The sequence below is a fragment of the Ambystoma mexicanum genome, chromosome 3q (genome assembly GCF_040938575.1).
Source record: "Ambystoma mexicanum isolate Mex_15411 chromosome 3q, UKY_AmexF1_1, whole genome shotgun sequence".
In the NCBI taxonomy this organism is placed as follows: Eukaryota; Metazoa; Chordata; class Amphibia; order Caudata; family Ambystomatidae; genus Ambystoma; species Ambystoma mexicanum.
In genome coordinates, this window is record NC_090926.1 from 800925058 (window position 1) to 800952081 (window position 27024).

Here is a 27024-nt window from a genome sequence, read left to right on the forward strand (position 1 = left end):
ATTGCGCCAACTGGTCAACCTTGGAAGTCTCCATCGCTCAGGCAGAGTGTTTCAAAATGGCTTCATGTTCTGTCACACTCACCTGGGTCTTCACGGGAGCGATGAAGCCTTCCGGACCCTTTCCCTGGAATAGTGGAGTGGTACTACTGGTATTTGTTGAGAGAGAAGTGAGTTGCTCAGTTTGCCTGGATATGGCCCAAATCCCCCTTTCCCTCCTCCCTTGTGTGCACGGTGATAGATGTGTAGGGATATGGCTCACCTTTAGAATAGATTGGGCGAGCTCTCCATCCTGAACTAGGCAGAGCGCTGGTATCTCGGAGACACTTGGAACTCCGTTGGGTTCTGGGTGCTTGCTGATGTTTTAGTTCCTGGTTGCAGGTAAGTTCTAGTTCCAGTTGCTTCACTGTTTCGGGTTATATTGCAGGTAAGTTCTAGTTCCAGGTAAGTTCTAGTTCCAGTTGCGTGACTGGCTTGAGTTATGTTTGCAGGTAAGGTCTAGTTCCAGAGTGCAGGTAAGTTAGTTCTTGTTACCGTTGCGTCACTGGTTCGGGTTATACTTGCAGGTAAGTTCTGATTCCAGTTACTTCACTGGTTCAGGTATTCAGCATGTTTTAGAGAGCCCTTGCTATGCGGTGAGTTTTGTGCGCAGTAGGCCAGATGATTGCTAGTTCTAATCCTGTTTTTTCTTTCTTCACAGGTGGTTCGCGGAGGTTCTCGGAAAGGATCCGACCAAGGAGGCGCGCAAAAGAAGTCTGAACGCTACCTTAAGGTTTTCCAATATTCGGGTAAGTGATGCTGCTGACTGCGCGCAAGTTCGCTCAAGAAGGTGGATTGCTGAGGAGGCGCTGACAGGTTCTGCTATTCTTATGCTGTCTTTCTCTTTCAGATGCTGAGATCCAGGATGTGTGCACGGACGAGATCGAGGAAGGAACAGGTTGAGGATCGCGGTAAGCGTGTTGCTCGAAGCCACAGTAGCAATACGAAGCACGGGTCTGCCTTTGGGCGTGGCTTATATAGCCGACCACGCTCAGAGGCTGGAACGTGCCTTAGTATTCACAGGATTCACAGGAAGTCCTTCTGGGGCCATCTTGAGTGTACTCGAAGTGTGCCTGGGCCAATCAGAGTCCCTAAAGGGGGCCGTGCTAGCTGTGCAGTGCACCTGAGTACAGGAGTGTGGTAAATGGATGTTGGATGCCTGCAAGGCGTGTTTAGTCTGCCAGGCCCTAACCTATCTTGCTCCTGCCTATCCCCAGCATATATGACAGAAGAGGAGATACCAGTAATTACCCCACGGGTAGAGAGCTTGTTTGGACCGCAATTGAGGAACAAATTTGGGCATGCAGCAGTGGTGAGGAAAAGAGGGAGAGACGGCAAGAAGTGGGGTGGGGACACAGTTGCCATTATTGCATAAAGTTCCCCGGGAGGGCACAGTATGTGCCTTGAGATCAGATGGAAAAGAACAACCTGATTTATAGCGTCCCCGCCCCTTACCGAAGGGTCTGGTAAATTGATACATGCTTTTGAAAAACATACTGCTGATATCCCTTTAGCAGTGGGAGATATACAAAGTTTGCTTGTGGCAATTGTGGGGGATCAGGCAGGGGATGTTTGGGTTAAGGCTGGATACCCAGGAAATAATGTACATGATGGGGTGCACTTTAATGGCATCAGAGCGCAGGTGTGGGCTGTACTTCGGCGGGCTTACCCCGCTACACCAGATTTGCAGTCCATAATGCAGTATATAATGGGGGATGATGAAGACCCCACCCAATACATTTTGAAAGTACAGGAGATGTGGATGGCACAGGCGGGGGAACAGTGGGACCGATCAGGTCTGCTTTTCTATTTTGTTATGAAAAGGGGATTGCCCAAGGAAGTACAGAAAGCTCTCAATAAGATTGTGGGTATAGTCAAAAGGGTGGGCTGGCATACAAACTATAATAATTAATCACTATAAGCGGATCAAAGAAAGAGAGAAGAAAATTGCACAAAGGTTGCAGGCTGAGGAAGTGAAACTAGTGCAGCATTTTATTTAAATAATAGCAGTTGAAGGGGCGGTCGTGGCAGTTACTCAAACGGATTCAGCAGAGCAGGCAGCAGTGCGAACAGATGCAAGAACAGCAGCGTTCTGCTCAGGAGAAGGGCAATGAAATGGTTGATCTCAGTCACAGTACCCTGAGTTGTACCAAGTAGGTCAGCAGCGAGGAAGAGGAGGGTTTCAAGGAGAAAGGGGGGCAGAGGTGGATTTGCAGGAATGGGGCCCGAGGTGGGGAGCAGGACCAGTTGAGTGTTGGGGATGTGGAAAAATTGGTCATTTTGAGAGGGAGTGTAGAAGCAGGATATAATCTATACACTCCCGTGGTCCCATCACCACAGCAGCAACACTTTCTGGTGCCCCTGATGCCCATGTCAATACCATATGAGATACACCAAGCGTATACACAGCTGCCACCATGACCCCCTCCGACACAGTTGCCTGTCCTGCCCAGCACCCCAACAGCAGCTGTGCTGCCAAGTCAATCGTACAACTCCCAAATGCCTGGAAGCAATGCTGTTCCTAATGGGACAGTTTATCCCTATCGAGGAGTAAGTGTCATGGTAGGCAACCCTTTCACGTTCCTGGGTGCGAATGCATATCCTGAATAGGACAGCCCACAGAAAGCTCCTGTCCATGACTACCCACCCAGATGAGGAACCCTTGGTGGGCGCTGAGATAGGAAATACACTGTTAATCTTTATGGTTGACACTGGGGCCACTAAATCACGCATTAGTGAAGGAAACATCCCGTTATCAGGTGAAACTTGCGACACGCAAAGCTTCTCTGGGGCTGTGGCAACAGTTACTTTTACTGAAGACTTATCCATTAAAATAGGAGGCTAAGTGCACCTTTACTATATGCGGAAACATTACAGTACATTTGTTAGGACGTGACATCCTGAGCAAACTTAATGTGACCATCTCCTTTACAGACCGAGGAATAGTATGTGCTACCCCAGGAATGTGTGCTATAAGAGCAATGATGATAATACATGCCAGAGTAGGGGAGGTAGTGGTCCGTGGCATCCCTGTTCACCCCGGTATGGTTGTGTATGGAATTAGTTCTACTCAATGCAGACCCCCAGATCGGAAAAGTGTGTTGGTGGATACCTATCTGATTTTATCTTTAGAACCGTTGTGACCCCAGAGCTTGTGGCAGGGACAGCAATTTCACTGGACCTGCAAGGGTTGATGATTCTTTTTTATTTTTTATTTTAAACATTTATAGTGCACAAACTGCATCTAGGCTCAGATGGTACTATAAAGAGCATGAACATAGAGATAACCTAGCCTACCATGAGTGAAATAGTTACCTAAACAGATAAGTTTTCAGCTGTTTCCTGAAAAGGGTCAGGGAATCAATCTGTTGCAGTTGTAACGGAAGGGAGTTCCAGGATCGAGGACCCATAATAGAGAACTGCCTATTTCCCCAAGTGGTAGTTCTCGAAGGAGGGATTGCCAATAACCCTTGTCACATAGAGCGTAATACACGTCTAGAGCAATGGATCTCAATCTTGGATGTTAGATACACTGGGGCAAGACCATGGATGCATTTGAAGACAAGACATAAGATGTTAAATTGAATCTGCTGCTGAACCTGCAGCCAGTGAAGGCTCCTCAGGAAGTCTTAGACTGGGGCTTTATGTGGTACGGAAAAAAAATCAGCCAACTGCTTAATTTTGAGTCACCTGGAGACGCTGAAGTTGGTATTTAGGAATGCCAGACAAAGGGGCATTTGAATAATCCAATTTGGCCTTTGTAAGAGTGCCTACCACAATTGGACGATCATTCGCCGAGATAAGGGGTAGTAAGGTTTTGAGAAGCTTCAATTGAAAATAGAATGATTTGATGATTTGGTTAACCTGTAGATTGCAGCCCAAACTGGACTGCCAAATACATGCAAGATTTTTTTTAACCAAATCATTACATTTAAATGCAATTCTAAACAAGGTAGGGTAGGGCACTAACAGCAGAAGTTTGGGCAGTTTACTTTTAGAACCAAAAACAATAACCTCGGTTTTAGTGGGGTTTATTCTCAACATCCAGATTCAATTTTTTTCTGCACACTACACAACTCACTCCACTGCTCCCAATGATTATTTTAGACAGACCTATCTCTGTGTATCATCTGCATATGAATGGTACTGTAGGTCGAATTGGGCGAAGATATTTAATAATGGACAGATGTACACATTAAACAGTAGATGCGATAGCGGTTTTGTCCGAGAAGAGGATTGTGGTAGTTGGGTCCAATTCAGGCGGGCACACTGTGTTGTGCATTGAGCTAACAGTACCCTTGAAACAAGTAACAGATGCAGAATTGTTTGTGGACCGGGTTGATGATGGAGAGAGAGTGCTGGATAGTTACATACCCTATGATAAAATGGTGCAATACCATGAGTGCCTCTTCACTGAAAGCAGCCTAGCACAGGTTCCTGAGAGGTTATGGACAACCAGTGCCCACTATGTAGGCCTCTTAAAGGGAGTGACACCCGTTCCAATCACACTCAAAGGTGCTGTGTATCCCAGGTGAGACAATATCCATTGTCCAAAGCAGCAGAAGATGGGATGAGAGATAACATTTCTGCACTCCAGTTCCCCATTCAACACGGCTTATATCAAATAAAAAAGGTGAAAGGGTTGAGTTGGACAATGATACAAGATCTCTGCCCTCTGAATGACATTGTGCAGGCAAAATGTATGTTAGTTCCCAACCCTGCGACCATTCTGTGCAGCATCTCAACGCAAGCAGCACATTTGACTGTTTTAGGTCTGAAAAATGCCTTCTTTTCCATACCCCTACACCCAGATTCTCAGTACCTCACTGCGTTTACGCATGGGGGAAAGTGGTACGAACACACAAGACTACCTTGAGAGTATTGTAAATCCCCTAGCATCTTCAACAGAATACTACATGCAGATTTGGGAAACATCCAGGTACCCAGCACCATCATTCAATATGTGAACAACTTGCTAGTATGCAGTGACAATGAACAACAATCCGCATCTATCATGTTCTTGCAGCTGTTAGCATATAAAGGTTAGTAGATAAGGCCAAGTTACAATACTGGCTCGAGGAAGTTCTTTATTTGGGACAATTGATATCTGTCCATGGAAATAAAATAATACCAGAATGCTCTGCATTAGTGCTCAGTGCTCCCCAGCCAGAAACTGTCAAAGAAATGCAGAAGTTCCTCAGGTTGTGTAATTACTGCAGAGCGTGGATCCTACATTACACCGCATACACTTGACCCTTGTTGCAAGGCCTTAAAGAAGCACAAAATACAGACAATAAGATAACATTCACAGAGGACATGCTCATGAGCTTTAACAAACTGAAAAAGGTCATTTCAACCGCCCCGGTGGTGGCAACCCCTGACTACACCCAAGAGTGTTACTTGTTTTCCCATTCTGACATCCAAATGATGACGACACTACTCACTCAAAGAAGCACTATCGGCCACAAGCCATTGGCCGATTACAGTGGAATGCTAGACTCCGTAATGCCGGGGCAATTCCCTTGTGAGCAGGCGCTTTCTGATGCTGCATTCGCAATAGAAAAAAGCTCCACGAACAACATGGGGTGTATTTGCCATTCTAAAGTTGTCAAAATCAACGTTAACCACACAGCAAGCATCTGCATATGAGGTCATTTTATCCAGTCCAAATATCCACATTGTAGGGTGCAAGACACTTAACCCTGCTACTTTCCTGACAGAACTGTGCAATGAGGAAGATATTGCCAAGTATGACTGTGTGGAATTTGTAGGAGAAGCGGAGGACCTACTGAAAGCAAAAGATAGCCCACTTGAGTAATTAGCAACTATTGACCAGGGGACAGGCATGAGATATACGGATGTAGCAGTTATCCGCCTAGTGGATGGTGAATGCGAGGTATTGGTATTACCCATGCATTACTCAGCCCAGGCAGCGTAGCCCATAGCACGTATTGAAGCACTTCAGGCTCCCAGGGGTGCTGGGTTGACCATCTGTTCTGATCTGGCCTATCTGACAAAAACAGTGCATTCAGGTTTTGCGAGGTGTGAATAGGAGATAGTTTAGAAGGGCTGATGGGTCTCTAGTCCAGCAAGCAGCATTATTGGATGAACTGATCGAAGCCCTTTCCAAGCCCTCCATGGTGGCTGTGGTTAAATGCACCGCCCATACCAATGACACAGACAAAGTCTCACTCGGCAATGCTGCCACAGATGAGGCGGCCAAACAGGCCGCCTATCTCCCAGTGCCTACCATCTCTGAGTATCCAGTAATAGTACAGGGACGAGAGCAGTTGCCAGCACCATACACTTCTCTTCCAATAGCACAAATTATTGAATTACAAGGCTGGGACCCACAAGAGAAGGAGGAGTTATGGCAGAAAAGAGGTTGTACACAATCCCCCACAGCTTTGTTGTGGCGACAAGAAAGCACGGGTAAAGTTGTCTTGCCGCACAAACTATTGCTGGTCGCCTTCGACCAGTTGCATCATCCGTCTCATGTGTCAAAGCAACATATTGCTGCAGATATACAGGAGGCCTGGTTTGTCCCCAATCTACAGGAAGTTCTTAATAAAATGGTGATAAATTGCATCACATGCCAGATCTCCAGTACTGACCATACCCTAAGAACAATAGGTCTAGGGAACCCTAAGAATTTTGACTTGGAAGCAGGTCGACATGGAGCAACACAGGTTCGGTTCCTGGGTCCACGCTTAGAAACCTCTGGGTATTAAACACATTATAAATAACTTATCATATTGTAATACGAGGTACACTGCCTCTCCCTACTGGGCCATTTTGGGAGCTCCATATAGATTACGCTGATATGGGAGAGCAGTGCAATGGGTGTAGGTATACGATTGGTGTGGTGTGTCCCTTCTCCCAGTGGGTTGAGGCAGGTCCGTGTGCACATCCACACGCTAAATGTGCTGCTGCCAAATTCTTGGTAATAGAGGTGTTTCCTCGAATGGGGTGTTTGTAATGTGCTGCGGTCAGATGATGGCACCCATTTCTTTAACAAACTTTTTAGCATCAAGCATCGGATGTGCACAATTTACCACCCCACGCCAAAAGGGTTGTAGAGAAGATCAATGGATTGCTGAAGGCTAAATTATCTAAGTTGTGTGCCACCCTTGAGAGAAACGGGGTGTATTGTCTCCATCCTGCTTTATTCAGTTTGCGTACGCAGCCCTGTAAGGATCATCACTTATTGCCACATGGGGTGGTAACGGGCCGGTGCATGCATTTGTCTCGATCTCCTGTAATCCTCTGATGCTCACAGGGCAGCGTCCGTTCTGGGTGAGGAATTTAAGGAGTATTTGAATGTTTTGACTAGATCAATCAAATTTATTTCCCAACAGATTGCATCACGCTGGTCTGAAGAAACAACCAGCGCTGCATCTGCTTTGACGACATCACAGTCTCTTCAACTGTCACCGGGCGATCACGTGTTAGTTAGGAAATTCATATGCAGGTGGAGTGAACCAAGGTACAACAGGCGTTTTACCGTTGTGCATGCCACTCCATTTGCAGTGAAGGTCCGGGAGCTGCAATATTGGATGCGCCTTTCTGAATTCCAAAGGGCTCCGAATGCTGCACCACCACTAACCAGCTTGACAGTAGTACATGAGTAGAGTCCACTAAAGAGTCAGCACAAATTTACAGGGAAATGTATTGAATGTACATATGTATATGAATTACATACAAACATTTCACTAATTGTTTATTTTAACTAAGTGATGTTTTGATTTACATTTTATTTTATATACTAGTTATCCCACTGTTTCAGGCACATTATCTCTTTTCTTCCCATATCCTCTAATAATGCAAGTACATGTACTTATCAATGCGCCTATTCCTAATGTATGATATGACGCTAATAAGAGATTGCTGTGTTTTTTTCCTATGTATATGTGTGTGATGCATTTCACTTGAAAATATTTTGCATTTTTATGTTTGGTTTAGGACTATATTTAGTATGTCACTTTATATGGTTTCAACATATAAACGGGGGATACCGGAGGGAGATGTACCAGGGGCGGTTGTGCATATCAGAATGGGGACAATAACGCAATATTGGGAATTGATATTAATACACCAATAAATGGGTATGTGATGACACAAAAACTAAATATGGCTATTATTACCTGATGCAAAGTTATCTATGTCGCAGGCAAGATACACTAAGAAAAAGTATGAAGAATACAGAGGATTATGTTTCGACATGATGGAGGATGTGCACCATCCCGAGATGAGTAACAGTTGGTACGACGACATTAGCTCAGTAGGGTTAAATGGGAGTTGTTATATTTGCTCCTTAATACTACATGTGTCGGGAGCCTGCAAGGTACTTATACCTCAAGAGGTTCCCCTTTTGGATGCTCAATGTCTCGTCCATCTAGCACTATTGGGTTACGTAGAATGTTCCAAGTGGCCAGCATACACCTTGTGGTGATGGTTCCAGATGAACAACAGTGTGCCCATAATGCCAGAAGCCCACAGTGCTTAGAAAGACCATACATGCAGTTAGAAGGAGTGATGTAGGTGGCCAATTGGTGGGAAGAGACTTTGATAAGCTTTATCGCTGGAGGACTTATAGGACACCGAAAAGAAGTGATCCGGAGGGTAAACGTAGCATGTCACGGGTACTGGGGGAAGCATGTGGCAAAGTTAACATGTATTGAAGCAAAGGAGAAGCCAGTAAAAGTGCAGCAACGAGAAGAATATCAACTGTGCATCTATAATGCAGGCAATGTCTCTGTGGGTACCAATGACAAGTGCAATGTGACAAACATTCCAGACGTCAAGCAAGGAATAGCAGCCGTGATGGATATGTAATGGGTCTGTGGCCAGCAGGCGTTCTGCACATTCACCATCATGGAGGGGCGTATGCTCACTGACCACACTGCACTCGGCTCTCCTCGTGGTCCCTGAAGCACACCGAACTATGAGATAGTCACCAGGACCTACCTCCTCTGCATCGCTACTACAACCCCAAAGGAGCTGTACTGTAGTGGAAATGTAGTGAATTCTGTTAGTATATCACATGTGTAATGCAACTCCATTTTAGAAGTTAGACGCCATCTTGAAATTGAGACCTGCCATACCTATGCAGTACTCTTACAATCCGGTGCCGAGGTTTAGAAGGGTGTGTGTGCGATTTCTGCTCGCAGCCCTGCAGAAGGTAAATTTCCTGAAGAGACAGTTTTTATTCTGCCTTATCATTAGTGCATGTAACCGAGAAGGAATGTGACCTGCAAGACAAAGAGAGGGCCGGAATGCATCTTTGAAGAATAATCCCACGAGAAGGGGGGTGAGGGCTTAGGGGCCTTCACCAGTCCAGATCTGTAAAGTTATAGCAAGCCTCAGATCACAAACATCTGAGTGCACTGACCAGCCCAAGACACCTGGCCATAAACCTGTAAAGTGGGCAATCGATCAGGAAGATCAGAGCGCAGGAACAGTCTGCCCCCACCATCGGTTCATGTGATTAGTGCTGCGAGGTGCCAGGGGAGAAGGTAACAAATGTAGACTGCAGGTGGGAAGGTTGTGGAGGTGCTGGCGTGTCTGTGAAAAGAGCGGGGGTTCACGTAGTTCTAAGAAGTTATCACAACCTCAAAAGTAGCTGCCTCGCTCGTGTGCTTGGTACCAGGTGCACTGTAGGACGATGAAATAATGGATTGTGTAACCAAATTGCCAATTAGTCTTCATACTTGATGACGGAACAAGATGATCCCCACGTGGATGAAGGTGGACAGAAGATGCTGGGACCAATCGCCTGGCATCCCATATGGAGCAGGCTATATATGTATAGGGTCGCACAAACCAGCTACTTGGATTTGGAACCTATGTTATGTACGTCATTCGTAATGCTGTTTATCTTTAAAATCCATTGCTTATTCTGTTTTTGTCAGAGTTCTTTGCTAGCATGTACTTGTATTTTTGTGCGAATAAACCTTGTTCTCCTTGCAAGAGGTGTGCTGGGCCTTTTTCCCTAGTGGGTTGTATTTATTCTGGTGTGTGCGCTGAGGGGCTACTCTACACAAGCCAACTCGATATGGGTTGCTAGCAGGGACCTGGTCTCCCCCACCTACCTTTGTATTGGCTATAATGCACACAAGCATTCTAAACTCCCCTGACAACTCTCCTATACCTCTGACTTCGGTCCACCAAGGGCGTTCAACCTTCAGTGTTTTGAGGCCATATCATTGGGCCGAAGTATCACACCCCATGTCAATCCAAAATAGGCATAGGCTTGGCCACCCACCCGCACTCATTTGCAGAGACACACTACTTGAAAACTGAACGCACAACACTTCTCCCATCAGAATGCAGCTACGTCCCACGACAAAAATTCGGTCTAGCTGGACACATAACCGTCTCCTGGACTCACATATTCTCCCTATAACCTCACAGCACCCATCCACAAGCCAGCTCTATATGGGTCGCTAGCAGGGACTTGACCACTCCTACCTACCTTTGTATTGGCTTAAATGCATACACGCATTCTACACTCGGATGAATCTCCCATTCCTCTGACTTCGGATCTCCGAGTGCGTTCACCTACAGCGCTTTGAGGCCATTTGTATATGGCGCTATACAAATGCCATATTGCATTAAATTATATATAGCGGGTTGGGTCACGCGAGCAGGCTCCACTTGAACCTACTCACAAATGTTATCTTCCTTCTTTCCTAGCTTGCCTGCTTTTCTCCAACCTTCCACCTTCTCAGGGTGACTTGTTTCCCCAGATTTCTCCACTTGCCGTTATGATTCTTTTCTTATACTCTTTTTCTTTCTTCACCTCTTCTCCCTTCCTGTGTTTGTCTGCCTCTATCTCCTCTGTTTCGAATGAATGGATTGTGTCCTCCCGTGTATTCCTCATCTTAGATATTCAATATCTTCAGTTTTGCTGCTTCGGAAAAACAATTCTCCACCAGAGGGTGCTGGTGGCATGTAGCCCTGCATGCAGAGTTCCCATGGAGGTAACTGGTACTGATCGCCACGTTAGCATTAGAGCACTTGTTCAGGTTAAAGACCAACAGCAGGGAACTTCTAGTTTGGCATCTTCTCCTCCCGGGGAGCCCGGAATGTCTTACCAAGGTGCTTATGTTTTCCGGGCAACAAGTTATTACTTGTATGGATCTGCCCCTTGTCCTCAGAAGGTTCAGGTTGCGGAGAGAAGCAGATATTTTTAGAATAAGGGAGTTTGGCCCTGGCACCAATGCTATGTTATTTGGGCCCTAGACTGGTTAGGGACTGAAGTGACTGGGGGATCCTCTCTGGACCCAAGTCAAGGAGTTGGTGGTTGCACTCAGTTGCCAGGATTAGCCTAGTCCTTCTTCCAACCTAAGCAATGGAATTAGGTCATAGGGCCTCATTACACGGTAGGCGGTGAGCCATGGCGCTATTAGCGCCATGGCTCATGCCGGTAAAATACCGGCACCGCCTTGGCGGAAAGGGGATTTACCGCCCCATCCCAAGGTTGGAGGGGCGGTAAATCCCCCTTCCGCCATTGCCCTTCCCCATTCCCATTTCTGCCCCATAGGGCTCTATGGGAATGGGGAAGGCGCTAATTACGGCACCGCAATTTTGCGGTGCCGTAATTAGCTCCGAGGTCCCTTAGCAAAAAAGCAGGCGTTAAAGCTCCAACCCGCTAAGGGACCTCGTAGTAAGGCGGCAGGGATTTACCGGTATTTTACCGGTACCGGTAAATCCCTACCGCCTACCGTGTAATGAGGCCCATAGTCCATCAAAAAATTAAACTCTGCATCTCATGATATGAAAACTGTCTCCATCTCCCAACCCTGACATTCTAGTACTTAAAAAAAAAATGTGCTTAGAATGAGAACCACAAACTGCATTAAAAGAATGCAAATGTGTATCTGAGCTGTGCTTTCATTCCTATTGCTATTCAGGGGTAGGCAAAAGGTTGCCCACAAAGCGAAATAGGCAACATTAAACCCTTTTTTTTGCATAGTTTAAGGTCGGCATTTCGCACATTACATTCAATTTGCCGACTTCGCAAGCCTAGCCCTCTGCCTTGAAATCCAAAACTTTGAGTATTTTTTCTTATCCCACATGAATGCTTTGTAATAAGATTTGTTCATGCCAACAATGGCGTGCAGTTCGACATTTTGTTTTTTTCGTGTATTTTCTCTGACTTTAAGATTTTTATGGACTTTACCCATTATTGGGGAATACCCAATCCATGTAAGTTTTCACTTTACCTGTTAACTTTGGCCCATTCACTGACTCTCCTTGGATACTATAAATATGTGAGTTTGTACTGGTTTTCAGTCCGAATTGGCTACCGGAGTGACTGACTACGACTACTAATACAGTGTCAGCTCTCGCGCAGCCCTCAACATCCAGACCGATACTCTGTGAAGGGTTGATGAGTGACCATATAAGCAAGCAACCACAGGCCTGTACTTCAAGAAAAGGGCAGAAGTGAATCCCTAGCCTAAGGAGGTATGTTGTGTGACAAGTCTAGCAGTTGTCACTACTTCTCCAGGGGAATTCTCCCCTCATATGGCCAGGGAAAGGCAGAAGCTACCGGACTCTGACCCTGGGGATGGCTGTCTGTGGGAGGACCACATGGGGGAGCACAACCCACAGGGAAGAATAGTGAAACCACTGGATCTAGCCAGACCCCTCCCTGTATTCCTTGATGATACCCACTTGCCTTTCACCCCAAGGATGTTCGGTATATTGTAGTGTGGATGAATCTCATTGTTATTCTGAACACCAATCTTGCTTGCGTCCGTTCCCTCACCCCATCCCCTTTTCATAATACTGAGGCGAGGGATGGAGTGAAGAGGATCACTAGAAGTGGTAACCCAACGCTGCATTCTAGTCGATGGAGGGTGTTAACAAGTGCCGGGACATTTAAAAATGTCACCCCTGAGCAGGAAAAGAGTTGCATCTCAAACCGCTGTTTGGGATACCGGAGGAGAGCTGCCTGTGGACCGGAGCGACGATGCGTCCAGGAAAGTCTCAAAAAGAGGTGTTTGCTGCACCGAGGCTGCAGACAGCAGTAGCTGCCGAAAGAAGAAGGCAAAGCCGGAACCAATGAGCCAACGAGCCGCGCTCCCAGTCCTCAGACAAGCAGGGAAGGAAAAAGAGAGATGCGAGGGACGCCGAAGCAGCCAAAGAACACCGGTATGCCCAGAGAAGGAGATTGGGACACCGGGGCACTTCAGGGCGAAAGCTGCATACCGTTACCAAGGCAAGTGATCCCAAATAAGGGACATGTGCCGAGATTAAGACAGTTTCAAGAGGGTCGAAGACCCAATACATTAAGAATATAATTTCCTGGATACTAAGACGAGTGCATGTTGAATGGATAAAGCCCTGGCAGGAGAGTAAACCAGGCAAGCAGCGAGTCTGGGACTCGCAACAGTGTGAGGAAATCAAAATTCCTGACAGGAGAGTAAACCAGGCATACTGCAAGTCTGGCTCCCGCACACAAGTGTGAACAATAAAAACCCTGGCAACAGTGTATACCAAGGGTGCAAGAAACAAGGGGGGAAATTCCCCAATTGTGAAACCTGGAACAGTAAAAGTCAGAAAGGGAAGAACCTTACCCCTTTTTGAGGAAAGGACAGGACATTTGTGCAAGTGTGAAATAAAAACCCTTGCGGGAGAGTATACCAAGGGTGCAATAAACATTGTAAAATTTGAAGCAGTAAAAGTCTGAAAGGGGATCTATACCCCTTTTGAGAAAAGGACATTTGAGGTACAGAAAGCAAGAAACTGTATGTCTAAAAATACTATAGGATTGGAAGAGACTCAAGGGAAGATCCCCCCCGCCTTAGGAGCTTGGCACAAGTTATAAGTTGCATTTTAAAAGGCCAGAAGAAATCTAGGGGAAGGGAGAACCCCTTTGCTGGTGGAACTTTATTGTTTTACTTTTCTTTTTGAACTTTATTTTTGAACTTTGGAAGAATGCTGAAGGTGTACAGCTAATAGACATACACATTAAAATCAATATAATGTGAAAGTGGGTAAGGGTCAGTTTAGGGTTTTGGACACAGGACAGAGGACTCTTTCTGATTTAGAAATCCAGACACAGCCAGTCCTTTGTTTTGTTGAGGCAGGGAAACCACTCCTAGAGCTAGGGATAGATAGGATTTCCCCAACCCCTTCCTGGGGTCTTCCCGGTCCGGGAGGGGCTTCAAAAGCTCTGTTACCGGGGTTTGCCCCGAGGTGCCTTTCAGGCCTAAAAAAGGTACCAGAGTTTTCTCTGAGGGCCTCTATAAGGGGCCTGCCTACACCGGATTACAATCCGAGGCCCCTCCTGTGGGGGGCTATTCAACGGCCCAGTTATACTGAGGTTGGGGGTACCTTTGAGGTCTCCTTGTCTGGAGCTTCCCATACAGACACCGAGGCGCGCACTGAGGCCTCGGTAGAGGCTTTCTGTACCGAACCAAGGTTCGAGGCCCCTCGTGAGGGAGCTGTTACCGGACTCGGGTCTGAGGTTCTTCTGTCTGAGGCTAAGGTGACCGACAAAACTGAGAGGCCTGTTAAGGTCTTGTTGGTGAGGTGGATCCCTCATCCTTCCCGCCCTGGTGGTGATTCCGGTTCTGTCGAGGGGGCACAGAGTGAGGTCGTTGACCGTAATTCCTCTGTTACCCGCGTGGCTGAGGTTCCTCTTTTAGAGGCTAATTTGGCTGATAGTATGTCTCAGAAACATCCTAGGCCACACAGTACCAGCTTTGCCGAGGTTCCTTGTGTCAAGGCTGAAGTCAAGACCCCTGACCCGTCTGTGGAGACCCCTGCCTCACTCACACATGTGACGCAGTTCTCCTCAGGCGCTGACAAAATGGCGCCCGTTCCTGTGCGAACTATGGCAGCCATTTTGGACTCTTCCCTTACACCTACGCCATCAGCGTTGGGTGCTGGGAGCATTTTTCCTTATGCACCGTTTTGTCCAGTTTATGACTGGAACACTTGGATGCCATTACCTCACATTCTCGCTTCCTGCAGCGTCTGCGGCATTGATCTAGGTTAATCCGGCTGGAGAGGGCCCTTCTTGGCAGGCCTCTCCCTTGCAGCCCTGGAGCTACTCCTCTCATGAGAGCTCTCCACCCGCCCCAATGTCTAAGCCTTCGGCGGAGGATGCCTTTTTCGGAAAATTTCAGAAGCTCATGCACTCTGACCCCATGAAGGAGTATTTCAGAGGTCTTTTTAAGGAAATCTGCCCTCCAATGCCAAATCCTGTGCCGATGGTCCCTGTCGTAGCATCGGGTGTTCCGGGAGCTGTTCCACCTCTACCGGTTGGCCCACCTCCAGCCCTTCCACCCCTGCTTCCCTTGTCTCCAATAGACAAGTCTTCGGCGGAGCCAGATGTGACGCAGGTCGATCCGGACGCGTTAGATGACACGCAAGGGGATGGGGATGGCGATGAACAGCCTCGCTTTGTTAGGGCGTTCCATGACCGGGTACTGGACATGATGGCTCTTCTGGATGTTCCAGTACCTGAGGCACCCCCTCCCCAAGAAGGGGTGCTTTCTGGGGCGTTCACCATGTCTCCTCAGGAGGGCACCGGCTTGTTCTTCCAGAAGGACGTTTTGACCAAGGTCCGCAAGGTCTGGGATAAACCACACTCTGGCCTGCACATTAACAAAAAGATTGACGCTCATTATAGGCTTCATACTTCGGAGGAGGTAACCTTAGCGTCTTGCCCGTTCCCTTCCTCCACAGTGGTGGCGGCCGCCACACTACAATCCAGACCGGCTTCAGCGTCGTCTACAGCGCCGGCTCAGGTTCTGGCCAAAGAGGACAAGCTGCTGGATTCTTTGGGGAGGAAGATCGTTTGCTAATTCAGCCCTGCAGTTGCGCCAGGCAAATGAATAGCTCATATTAGCAGGGGCGAATATGAAAATGTGGAAAGGTCTGTCGGAATTTGAGTAGTTCATTCCTGCGGACAAGCTGGACGATTTTTAAGGCTGGCTTGTCAGATGCCAGAGTCCTGGCACAGGATATGCTTGATGCTGAGGTGCATCATGTCAACACCTCGGCTCGGGGCCTCATGCTTGGCGTGGACACCTAGTCAGGCTAGGCTTCATGCCACAAAGATTTCCAAGGAGGTTCAGGGTAAAGTTCTGGACCTGCCCTTTGATGGCAAAGAACTGTTCCATTCGTCAACGGATGTAGAGCTGACTAAGACTAAGGACAGCACCCAGACAGCCAAGTCCCTGTCTGTTCTGGTGAAACCTCCGTTCAGGACTCTGAGAACGCCCTTTGGTGTCAGCGGCAAGGCTGATTTTGCTCTCGGTCCTCTGCCTCCTCCTCAGGATCTGGGGGTCTTGCCACCAAGAAACCTGCTAAATTAGTTTTTTTGGCGCTCGCACGAGACCCCGGTGGGAGGGCGCATTGCGTCTCACTGGGAGGCGTGGGAGACCATCACAAGGATCGGTGGGTCTTGACTATTGTTCGGGCGGGCTTCCGCTTGCCCCTTCCCCCTACCCCACCCATCAATCCTCCCTTCCAGCAGTCTGGGACGCCCTCCCTCAGAGCCGAAGTCCAGAAGCTTCTGGATCACAAGGCGGTGGAACTCGTTCCCCTAGGGGAGCAAGGGGAGGGCTTCTACTCCAGTCTGCGCACCATCCTAGACCTTTCCCAGTTCAACCTTTCTCTCCCCCAAGAGAAATTCAAGATGATCACCCCCTGTCAGATAAAACCCTCTCTACAGAAGGACGACTGGCTCAGCATGTTGGACCTTCAGGATGCTTATATGCATATCCTCATTTGGATCCTGCATCGGAAATACCTACGGTTTTCCATGGGGGGAGGAGCATTTCCAGTTTTGTGTGCTCCCGTTTAGTCTCTGCTCGGCACTGCGTGTCTTTATGAAGATGTCGGTCATCATAGCTTATCTTCGGCTACATGGTATCCATGTGTATCCATTTTTGGACGATTGGCTGCTGCGTAGTCCTTGTCCACTGAAAGCCTCGAGCGACCTTCAGTCTCTCCTCCAGCTCCTCTTGCCACCTTGGGCTGTCGGTGAACTGGCGGAAATCCTCCATGACGGTCTCTCGGGACTTGATTTTCCTGGGGTTTCGTTGGAACACGATCGATTGCAGAGTGTACCTGACTGGTGACAGAATGGCGGATCTGTTGGCCACGTGTCAGTTGTTTATGCAGTCGGAGAGCATGTCGGCCTGGTGGTTACAGAGGCTTCTGGGCCTCATGGCTTCGTGCGTGCTGGCTCTTCTTCTTGCCCGTCTCAAGATGAGGCGGACGCAGATGGCTCTTCAGAGCTCATGGCTTCAAGCAGTGGACCCAGATTCCAAAATGATACTGATTCCACCTTTTCATGAGGGCGGACCTCTTGGGGTGGTCGTCTCTCAGCAATCTGTCGGTGGGCACTCCCTTCCAGGACCCTTGCCCACTATTGACTGTCACAACGGATTCCTCCGTTCTGGGTTGGGGTGTGACACTGGATCATCTTCAGGTTTTCGATCTTTGGTCGCCACAGGACAGACAGCTTCATATAAATTATCTAGAGTTCTGGCGATATTCCTGGCACTGAAAGCATTCAAACCAGGCATTGTCAACAAGGTGATCAGTGTCCGCACGGACAATGCAGTGTCCATGTTCTATATCAACAAGCAGGGGGGTACCAGACGGTCTCCTCTTGTGGATCTTGCCATTCAGACTTGGGAATGGGTCATTCAGCATGGTATCTGGCTGGTAGCAATACACATCCCGGGCCAGCTGAATGTCACTGCAGATTCCCTCAGCCGACGAGCAATTGTCAGCTATGAGTGGGAACTGAACACATATATCCTCTCGGATATTTTTCGCTGTTGGGGCACTCCAGAAGTGGACCTCTTTGCAACGTCTACAAACAGGAAGCTACCCCTGTATGCCTCCAGAACGGGCTCAGAGCCTCCTCACTAGGGGATGCTCTTGAAATTCCATGGCACAACATGGAGGCCTACGCTTTTCCGCCTCTTCCTCTGATCCATCGGGCGCTTTGCAAGCTAAGGAACGCAGTGAATTGCTCCCTGCTGTTCATAGCCCCTTGGTGGCCGACCAGGTTTTGGTTTTCGGAGCTTCAGCATCTATTAGTGTGCGTGCCTCTTAAGCTTCTGCTGGTCCTCGATCTGCTTCATCAGAGCGATCAGCAGCTATGGCACCCCTCCCCACAATCGTTCAGCGTGGCGGCCTGGTGCCTGAGTTCAGATCTTTAGAGCATTTCAATTTGTCAGCGGATAACATGCGCATCATTCAGGCCGCCAGGAAACCCTCTACAAGATCTCAGTATAGAAGTAAATGGCTACGGTTCTGCCACTGGTGTTTGACTAAGCAGCTGGACCCCAGGGAGGCTACTATCGACATGTTCCTGTCTTTTGTCTCACATCTGGCAGAGTCTGGCATTCATGTCTTGTCCTGCAGGACTTATTTATCAGCTGTTGCTTGTAAGTGAGCTTCAGGCCTTGTCGGTAGTACATCCATTCCTTACTTTTCATAAGGATAAGGTTGTCCTGTGGATGAATCCCCCCTTTCTCCCGAAGGTGGTCTCTGATTTTCATTTGAATCAGTCAATTTAATTGCCTGTCTTCTTTCCAGACCCGGCCTCAGAGGCCGAAAGGGTTCTGCACTGCCGGGATGTTAGCAGAGCCATTAAGTTCTATCTGGACAGAACATCCGAGCTTAGGAACTCTTCGCAGCTTTTTGTGACCTTCGGAAATCCGCAAGGAAAGCCGGCCTCAAAAGCAACCATCTCCCGATGGATCGCTGCCTGTATTTCTGAGGCGTATACCATTCAGGGTCTTCGGGCCCAAAAGGGTTTTCATGCTCATCTTGTGTGTGGGGCAAGGCAGCTGCCGTTGCCTTCCAAAAATATGTTCCCTGGGAGAGCATCGCGAAAGCGGCTACGTGGGCCTCCCCATCGGCTTTTTGTAAGCATTACTGTCTGTACCTGAGCACCAGGGCTGATGCTCAGTTCGGTCAAGCTGTGCTAAGAAACCTGTTTCAGTAAGGAGTTTGCATCCACCCGTAACTCCTGTGAGGAGTGCTCAGGAATCTCCCATAAGTATGGAGGAAAGGGGACGGGACATAGGAGTATAATAAAGTTACTCACCGTAGTGACTACCTTACTCCTAGTCCATAGTCCTATTTCCTCCATACACCCACCGTTCCCTCTAAAAAGGTTCCTCTGTTATTGCTTAAAGGTCTTAGACCTGGCGATAGAAAAGGACTTATGGGCGATGCGCTGGGCGGAGCTAAGGAGGGCGGGGTTACGGCCACGTGCGATACCCCGCGTAAAATGAGAGGAAGGACACATTTTGGGAAAATGTGCTGCTTTTTACAAAGTGCGCCGGCCCCCTCCCACAGGACGGAGGGATGTCCCATAAGTATGGAGGAAAGGGGACTATGGACTAGGAGTAAGTTCCTTCAAAGGCCAGGTGGGTGCCACATTTGAAGCCCCAGGGAAATTGGACCCTGTGATACACTTAAATGAAAATAAATGGAACTGTTCGTTTGTAAATCTAAGGGATCCACTTATGACAGATGGGTAATTTGAGAGCATAAAAGCGGGGCCTGTGACGGAGAGGGTGGTCGAAAGGGTTGGGTACTGCTCCAAGTGAGAGTATGGTGGGCCTGGAAGAGTTCCAAAGGTTTATTCCAAAACCTCCTTCACAGTCCCCGCTGAAAAGCAGGGGACGTATATGGTTAAATACAAACATCCTTACATATTCCTAAAGGGTCTGTGAGGAAATCCTTGGGAGAGCTAAAGTAACCACTAGCCCGACATAATACAAATTGCATATGAAAAGAGACCTTTCCCTTTGAGGGAAAGCATTTCCAGACACGGGTGAAGAAACCAGTCCAGAATCCAAAACAAGGTTTGGGGAGATCACAGTATGTACGCCAAGCACCTCTGTCTGGCAGGGCAACTCCCAGAGAAAAAGTCACTGGAGAAGAAGTACCCTGGTAAATGAGCTCTGTGAGAAGAACCCAGAGTTGAAAAGAGAGACCAAAGGGTTAAAGAAGGGAATAGAGAGATCAGGAAAATCGAGATTGTTCTGCCCAAAGTTGCAGAGGGATCTGGCAAGTGGAGACAGGGTACCCGAAGGGGTCAGGTGATAGAATCATTTGGAGAAAGGTGATAGGTGTGCTCAAAGGAGTGGTGAAGAAGGTAAAAGAGATCAAGCAAGAGAGCAGGGGCATTTGTTCCCAAAGAGGTGAAGGTGGCAGAGTGAGAAATTGGAAAGGGTGTCCCACAAAAGGGAAAAGTGATACTGAGGGAATTGGAAAGTGAACAGCAAGAGTGAGAAGAGGATAAACTGCTAGAACAAAGGATCCACTAGCCAATTTAGGAATCTTCCAATTGGAAAAGTCCAGCCCAAGTAAGGTACAGAAGGCAGGAGGTGGTACAGGACGGTGGTGCTACATTGAAGGTGAGGGAGGTCATAACAGGATTTGAGAGGATGGAGGTAGGTCCAGCCGACACCCCGGAGAGAGAAAGAGAAAGTGGTTTGGAAGGGGGGATAGGGTCACACTCCTGTGTCTATCATACACCACCTTAAATATCAGGAGCCAAGTGGACGAGTGCAGGGAATGGCGTTTGGGACATAGGAAGCCAGATAGTGTTCTGGTGTGGACTTTGTTTTACTTTGGTTAGTCGTGTGGTATGAAATGCCCAAACGCCTACAATTAGTATTTCAAATGAGGGCTTAAACTATTGAAATCACTAAGTACAATAGACCTGATTGAAATGCCCTATGTCTCCCGGAAATGGACTAGAAAAATTGGGGCCTGACTTTATTCATTCATTTAGGAAAATGATTCCCCTAAATCAGACTGCTGTTGCTCTTTGTTAGTTATTACAATCACTGGAAAAATTCCCAGAGGTTTGTTGCAATCGCCTTTGGTTATTTTGATATATTTGAATAAAAATGATTAAAGAAGAATCATTTTTGGATATCGATCTCATTTCTGATCAAAGTCACCAGAATAACAGGCCCTACAAAAGAGGAAAAGTGCATGACACATAGCAAAGATGTTTACTAAAGCTTAATGTCTTACCAGAGGCAAAGATAGCACTGGATGAGTCTATTTTCACTGGACCGGAAGGGGGCCAGCCAGTCTCCATTGATTCACTGCATGACCCATAGTATTTGTCCAAGACCAAGCTGCGCATTGTGCTCAAGATGACAATAAATACTGTACGATTTGGCAATGTCTGAGGTTGCAACAACTCTGGATTTTGATTTTTAAGGTGATAGCTCTGATCACTGGAAAAAAAATGGAAATATGACTAGTAGTTACTCCGCCCCCATGGATGGTAAAAAATAGTTTTACTTATTTAGCAGTCAACAGAGGCAGTGCTTTTGGATACTTCCCGTACCCAAATAAAACCTAGCAATCTCCTCCATGATTTACCATGCTCTATTTATAAAAAAAACTCCATTAAAATGTAGTCCATATCATTAAGACTGTGTAGCCATAATGTGCTACTTGAAGATGTATGAACTTTCTTCTTGAATGAATGAACAAACAAGCTGAAAGTTGTCTTGAGGATGGATCGTGGATGAAGTTGCCATTGCCCAGGTATCCAGAACTGGTGAGCCTGGTGAAGCTACTGAGAATTGGTAATTGTGGTCTGTAGATGTAGAGAAAGTAAAAGGTTACACCACAAATCATGGAAGTGCATGTGCACCCTAGTGCTCTATGTAAATTAAGTATTTTCTTATTCAAAGCAGATTTGGCAACGCTATGCTAATGCACTTTGAAGCGCAATTAACAGTTTGAATACTGAAAAACATTTCTAAACCAAAACAATGGTTTCTGTTTAAACTTGAACCTAAATGAACGTTTTTTGGTTTTAGAAAAATAATTGCTTGATTCTTGGAGAGCATAATTCAATGAGGCGTACTAGGACTTTACAAACTTGATTGTGAAATCTTCTCTCCTTATTTCACAGTCTTCCATTGTAGAACTTGTGGATCTGTTTGGACCGGCACCGTCCTCACTGCCCTCTTCTGATCCCTGGGGAACACCCTTTAGCAGCACTGATCAAGCTCAAACATGGAATAACAACTTAAAAATACCTGCTCCAAACCCATCGCTGTCCACTTCCTGGGAGCAGATAAGTAAGTATTGTGCTTGCCCCTCTCCTACCCACAACCCCTATTGTTCTAATTGTACTCACAGCTCTTTACTCGCATTTTCCTTCTTTCCACGTGGATCTCCCTCTCCATTTCTTTCCTTCCCCATTTTCTTTCAAATTCTGTCTACTTTGTACACTTTCAATGCCTTCCTCCACTTTTGACCCTTTTTCACTAATCTCTTTAACCTTAAAATTCTCTCTTGCCTGTCCTATCTCGCGATTACCTCCAATTGGTGTTTCCCCTCCTTGATTAACTACTTCAGCACAAGAGCAAAGAGCTCTTGTAGTTCCTTCGTTTCGTTGACTAATGTGTCATCTTATTATTTCACTTGGCTTTTCTGTATTATCTATGTCAGCATTTTGGTTTTTCTCCTGTACCTAATTGTATTTGTGTTGCACCCTCTAAAATCTAAAATGCATTTGCCTAAATGCTGCATTATACAGAAATGGGAAAGAAAAATTAGGCAACAATGGGAGGTGCCATTATGGGTGGTGAAAAGAGGAAAGATTTAAACAGAGGATGGATGGTACAACACAAAGGAAAGAATGTCATAGTTTGGAACAAGGAAAAAGCAAACCTAGTATTGAGCAGATGGAGGGTGAGGAAAAGGTACGAGAAATCTGAGCGACGGGTGAGCGAGGAAGGGTAAAGCATAAAGCTGTAAAGGTGATAGGAAAGAGCAAAACTGTAGACCCATTTCTATAGCATACAGAATAGGGAATTTGATGTCAAACAGGAAAATAAAACCATTTGAGTAAGGTAAGGTAAGGGAAGGGAAAAAGGAAAAAAGGAAATTGATGTCAGAGTTTGAAAGTGGATTGGAGTGGGGAAAGAGCATAGGCAGGAAGACTAGGATGATGCAGTTGCATGGTGGATGTGCAGTAGTCACGACAGGAGATGATCAGAGTAAGAGGCTTTGAGGCCTGGGAAGCCAGAAATAGACCAGTTTTGCAGATTTTGAAAGAGTACAACAGTGGTGAAGCGGATAAATATGCATGCACAAGTCTGAGAATGGCATTAAATATGACACTTAAGTTAGAATCAAATGGCGAAAGACATGCAGGGGTAGGATAAAGAAAATTGAGGGTGCATGCATACCAGTTTGTGCCAGGCATTTTCAGTTTTGTTTGTTTCGTGATGATTCACAAGGTGTCATCACTTCTCCCCAAAGGGGAGCACCTTCTCATGAGGCTACGGAGGTGAGGCCGCTACCCAGTAGTCCCCATAGGGGTGGTTTAATGCAGGACTCCCCTCTAGGGATAAGGACAACCATCTGGGGAGCAGCCCTGGAAACCCCATCACCCACACACATTCCCTAGCCCTACAATCCAAATCTAATCCTTCCTTAGAGATCAAACATATGTAGTATTGTCATAGTGATGACACCAGCCAAGTAGGTACTAGGACGAGGAAGAACACAATAGGTATGAAGATTACACTTAAAGTTCAGCAAAAGGTGGCTCACCTGACTCATTAAGACCGCCCGCCATCATGCACTGCAGGTGTTGATGATCGGCGAGGCGGGACCAGTCCTACATAAAGAAAACCTAAGATGGACTGGACGTTGTCTTCGAGGAACCCAGGAGATTCAAATCCCGACAGAAGCAGTCTGAGCAGCGTGAGAGTCAAACAGGGGCCCTAAAGGAGCAGACCCCTCTGTCTGACCTGGAAAGAAGAGCAGTGGCATATCCTGGGCCGAGTGGACCAAAGGGTACCTCGGAGATGCTGAGACCGCAAAGGTGATAGATACGCAAGAATGTTGTGGATCCCACCGGCCGAAGGAGAAGGTGCCTGGAAGCAGCATAACGGAAGACCCATCCCTGGAAGAACCGGAGCAGTGCCTGGGAGGCTAAGTGGGGACACAAAAGGGACTGCTGATGCAGGAAGCTTCCAGGGAATGCTACCTTGTCCCAGTGGTGCTCATAAAACCACTGAATACCAGAGAGGGGTCTGGGACCCAAACTTAGAAATGGAAAGCATCAGCAGAGCCATTCTCCTGGAGGTAACGTTGTGCAAGGACTGGGTGAAACCCGCAAGCCACGCTAAGGAAGTCATTCTCCCTGGTAACTTTGACTTGCGAAAGCAATCTTTTGAACATAACCCAAGAAGAAGGGAGCCGTTCTCCTTAAAGAAGGGACTTGTTTTTTTAGTTTACCTCTTAGTTAAATAGTATGAGGGATAGAAGTAAGTTTTGGCACAGGGCAGTGGATTTTATGTTGGATATTCTGACAGACCCTTTTAGTATTAGTTTTCAGATAGGGGAACCCCTCTTAGAAGTTAGGGTTAGTAAGGACCTTTTTCACAAAGAAATAAGTTTATAACCAACACCATGCCACCTTTTGTGTCAATCTCCTTCGTCTACACCCTTCAGATGAAGTTGAGAAGGAGCACATCCACTTCCTGAAGGCGGAGGAACAGTCTCAGATGGAAGAATGAAGTTGGTCTGGAAGTAATGAAAAATATGAGAGCCAAGAATTAGAAGTGGAAACAGACATAAAATGATGCAAGAAGGGTGCATTCTGTAAAGAGATACCATAAAAGGCATGACAGAGCCTTGAGGAACACCGAAACCTAGAGAAAGACAAAGAGGAAAATGACCACCCCATGATACTTAATAGGAATGCTTTAAAAGGTAAGGGACGCACCAGGAGAGAGCCAGAAATGCCAAGAAGAGATCATCAGTGTTTAGTGCTTAACAGTACCCATTGTAGTGAATACATCCAGGAACATCCAAAAAATACTGTTCAGAGTGACAATGAAATGTGAGGATATTTATGATGTGAAGGAAAGCAGGTTCAGTGCAATCAACTGGACGAAAGCCAGATTGCAGAGGGGAGTAAGTGAGTTAGTCAAGGGGTAAGCAGCTTTTAAACTTTGCCAAGACACGGATCTAGTAGTCTGAGTGCCCAGTCCTGCCTGTAAATAGCGATACTGTGATACAGTTTTAAAAAATTAAAACTTTACCCATTTAACACAAATTCTCAGCAAAGAACAAGATATTCATTACAATACTTACTTAGTAATCAATACATCAAGTGATCAAATGTCAAATAATCAATTCATCAACCTTTCTCGTATAAATACAAATACTTCATCTATACATTGACAAATAAAGAAAAAACACACAATCAACAGATCACCCAAATGGGGGATATGTAAGAGGGAGTAAATATCCCAAGTTTACCTGATCTTAAATCAGATCATTAGGATCAGAAAGAGGAATAATACCTCCTAATGTCCACAACTGCTCATTTTTATTTCAACAATAAACCAGATGTTAAACAGTGCAATATAGAGCTTAGAGTTAAGTGCGTTAATACAATAGTGCCAAAACTCATTAAATCCCAAATGGTCCATTTTGTGTACATAGATTCCAAGATACTTGGAATAATAATGAATCATTGATGAGCACTGTGTTAACACATGCCTTCTGGTTTCAAGATTAGATAAAATACCACATATTCTGCAATTTCTTATAGATTCTCGAGACGCATCATCCCAGGGTCTGGGATGTTGTCTGTAAATAGCGATACAGGTATCCAGGCCTTAATAGGCAGATGGACAAATGAACAGGGGAAAGATAAGCAGATAGGAAAGAGGTTATAGGTGCCACAGGCAGCACAGAGGGAGGGATGCAGCAGGGGAAGAATTATTTTGTGTAGGTGAGACCTGTTGGACAAACCATAGTTCTATTAAAAATGAAGGGGAGGTTCTAATATGGCTTTCACACCCTAGGCGAGGGGAGGGGGTGTACATGGCCAGTAACGGGCCGCCAGCCCGAGCCATGGCAGGCCTGTGCAAAGCTAGGGCCTTGGCTCGGGCTGTGGGCTATTACCGGCCATATCTGCACACCCGCCATGGGGGTGAAAGCGATTCGCACCCCGGGATTTAACCGAGTGCAAATGGGTAATTTTTCCTATTATTTTCATGAGGAGATGAGCTCTGCACAAAGTGTGCAAGCCCATCTCCTGAGGAAAAGAAAAAAAAGAAGTAAAAATAATGGCAGCCACCATTCAAATTTAAAAGGGACCAAGTCCCTATTAGAATGACGGTGGCCATAAAAATTATTGTATGAAATGGCTGCCTCTGTTTGAAAAGAGGGCGAGACCATTTTCTATTTTATGCCGCGGGTGCAGGCGATGATAACCGAATGCGCCCGGGGAAGGCAGATTATGATTTGATAATCTGCTTTTCCCGGGTGCGAAAGTATTTGTTTTGTTTTGTTAATGCTGCTTTTATGGTTGATGTGACTGTTTTATGTCATATTTTGAGAATTAGTGCACAATATAATACTATAATGCATGAGGAGCTTGAAACTTGCTTTACAAACCCTCGAGGTTTGGGGGCTTCTTTGCCCAAAGAAAAATATAAATGTCACAAGGGGGAACAGGTTTATCACAGTCTCATTAACTTAATGAAATATGATAGCTTTGCACTTTCAAAGTGAAATGATATTTTGGGTATTTATACAGTGTTAAGACCTGCTAGAACGTATTATAATTCCCACATGAACAATGACAGTAGTAAGCCAAGCACTATATGTACTGTATGTAATCAAATGCATATATGCATCGATGTCACGTTATATGTGGAAGAAGGGAGGCTCGTCTTGAGGAGGAACATATCACTCGACAAGAACAAACAGACCAAAAGAAAATAGTTGTATATAAATTATGATTAAACAGCGTAACTGATTTTTATTGCTCACTAGATTTTCTGTGGGAAGTAGGATCAGTAGATGTTAACGGCCGGTGTATAATGGGGTGTACATGTAAATGATTGTTGGAGCACACCACTGCTTAAGGCTCAACCAACAATTAATGCTATAGCAGCAATTTATTTGCAACACAATTATGACAAA

General features: G+C 46.4%; 1 protein-coding gene across 4 annotated transcripts in view; it reads left to right on the forward strand.

Moving 5' to 3' along the window:
* The window catches only part of EPN3 (epsin 3), a 472738-nt gene that overhangs the window by 383937 nt on the left and 61777 nt on the right, over nt 1–27024 (forward strand). For all 4 annotated transcript variants that reach the window (XM_069654889.1, XM_069654890.1, XM_069654892.1 and 1 more), the window contains one exon: nt 21977–22145. In XM_069654889.1, coding sequence (XP_069510990.1) covers nt 21977–22145 — 169 coding nt within the window. The remainder of the gene's footprint in view (nt 1–21976; nt 22146–27024) is intronic.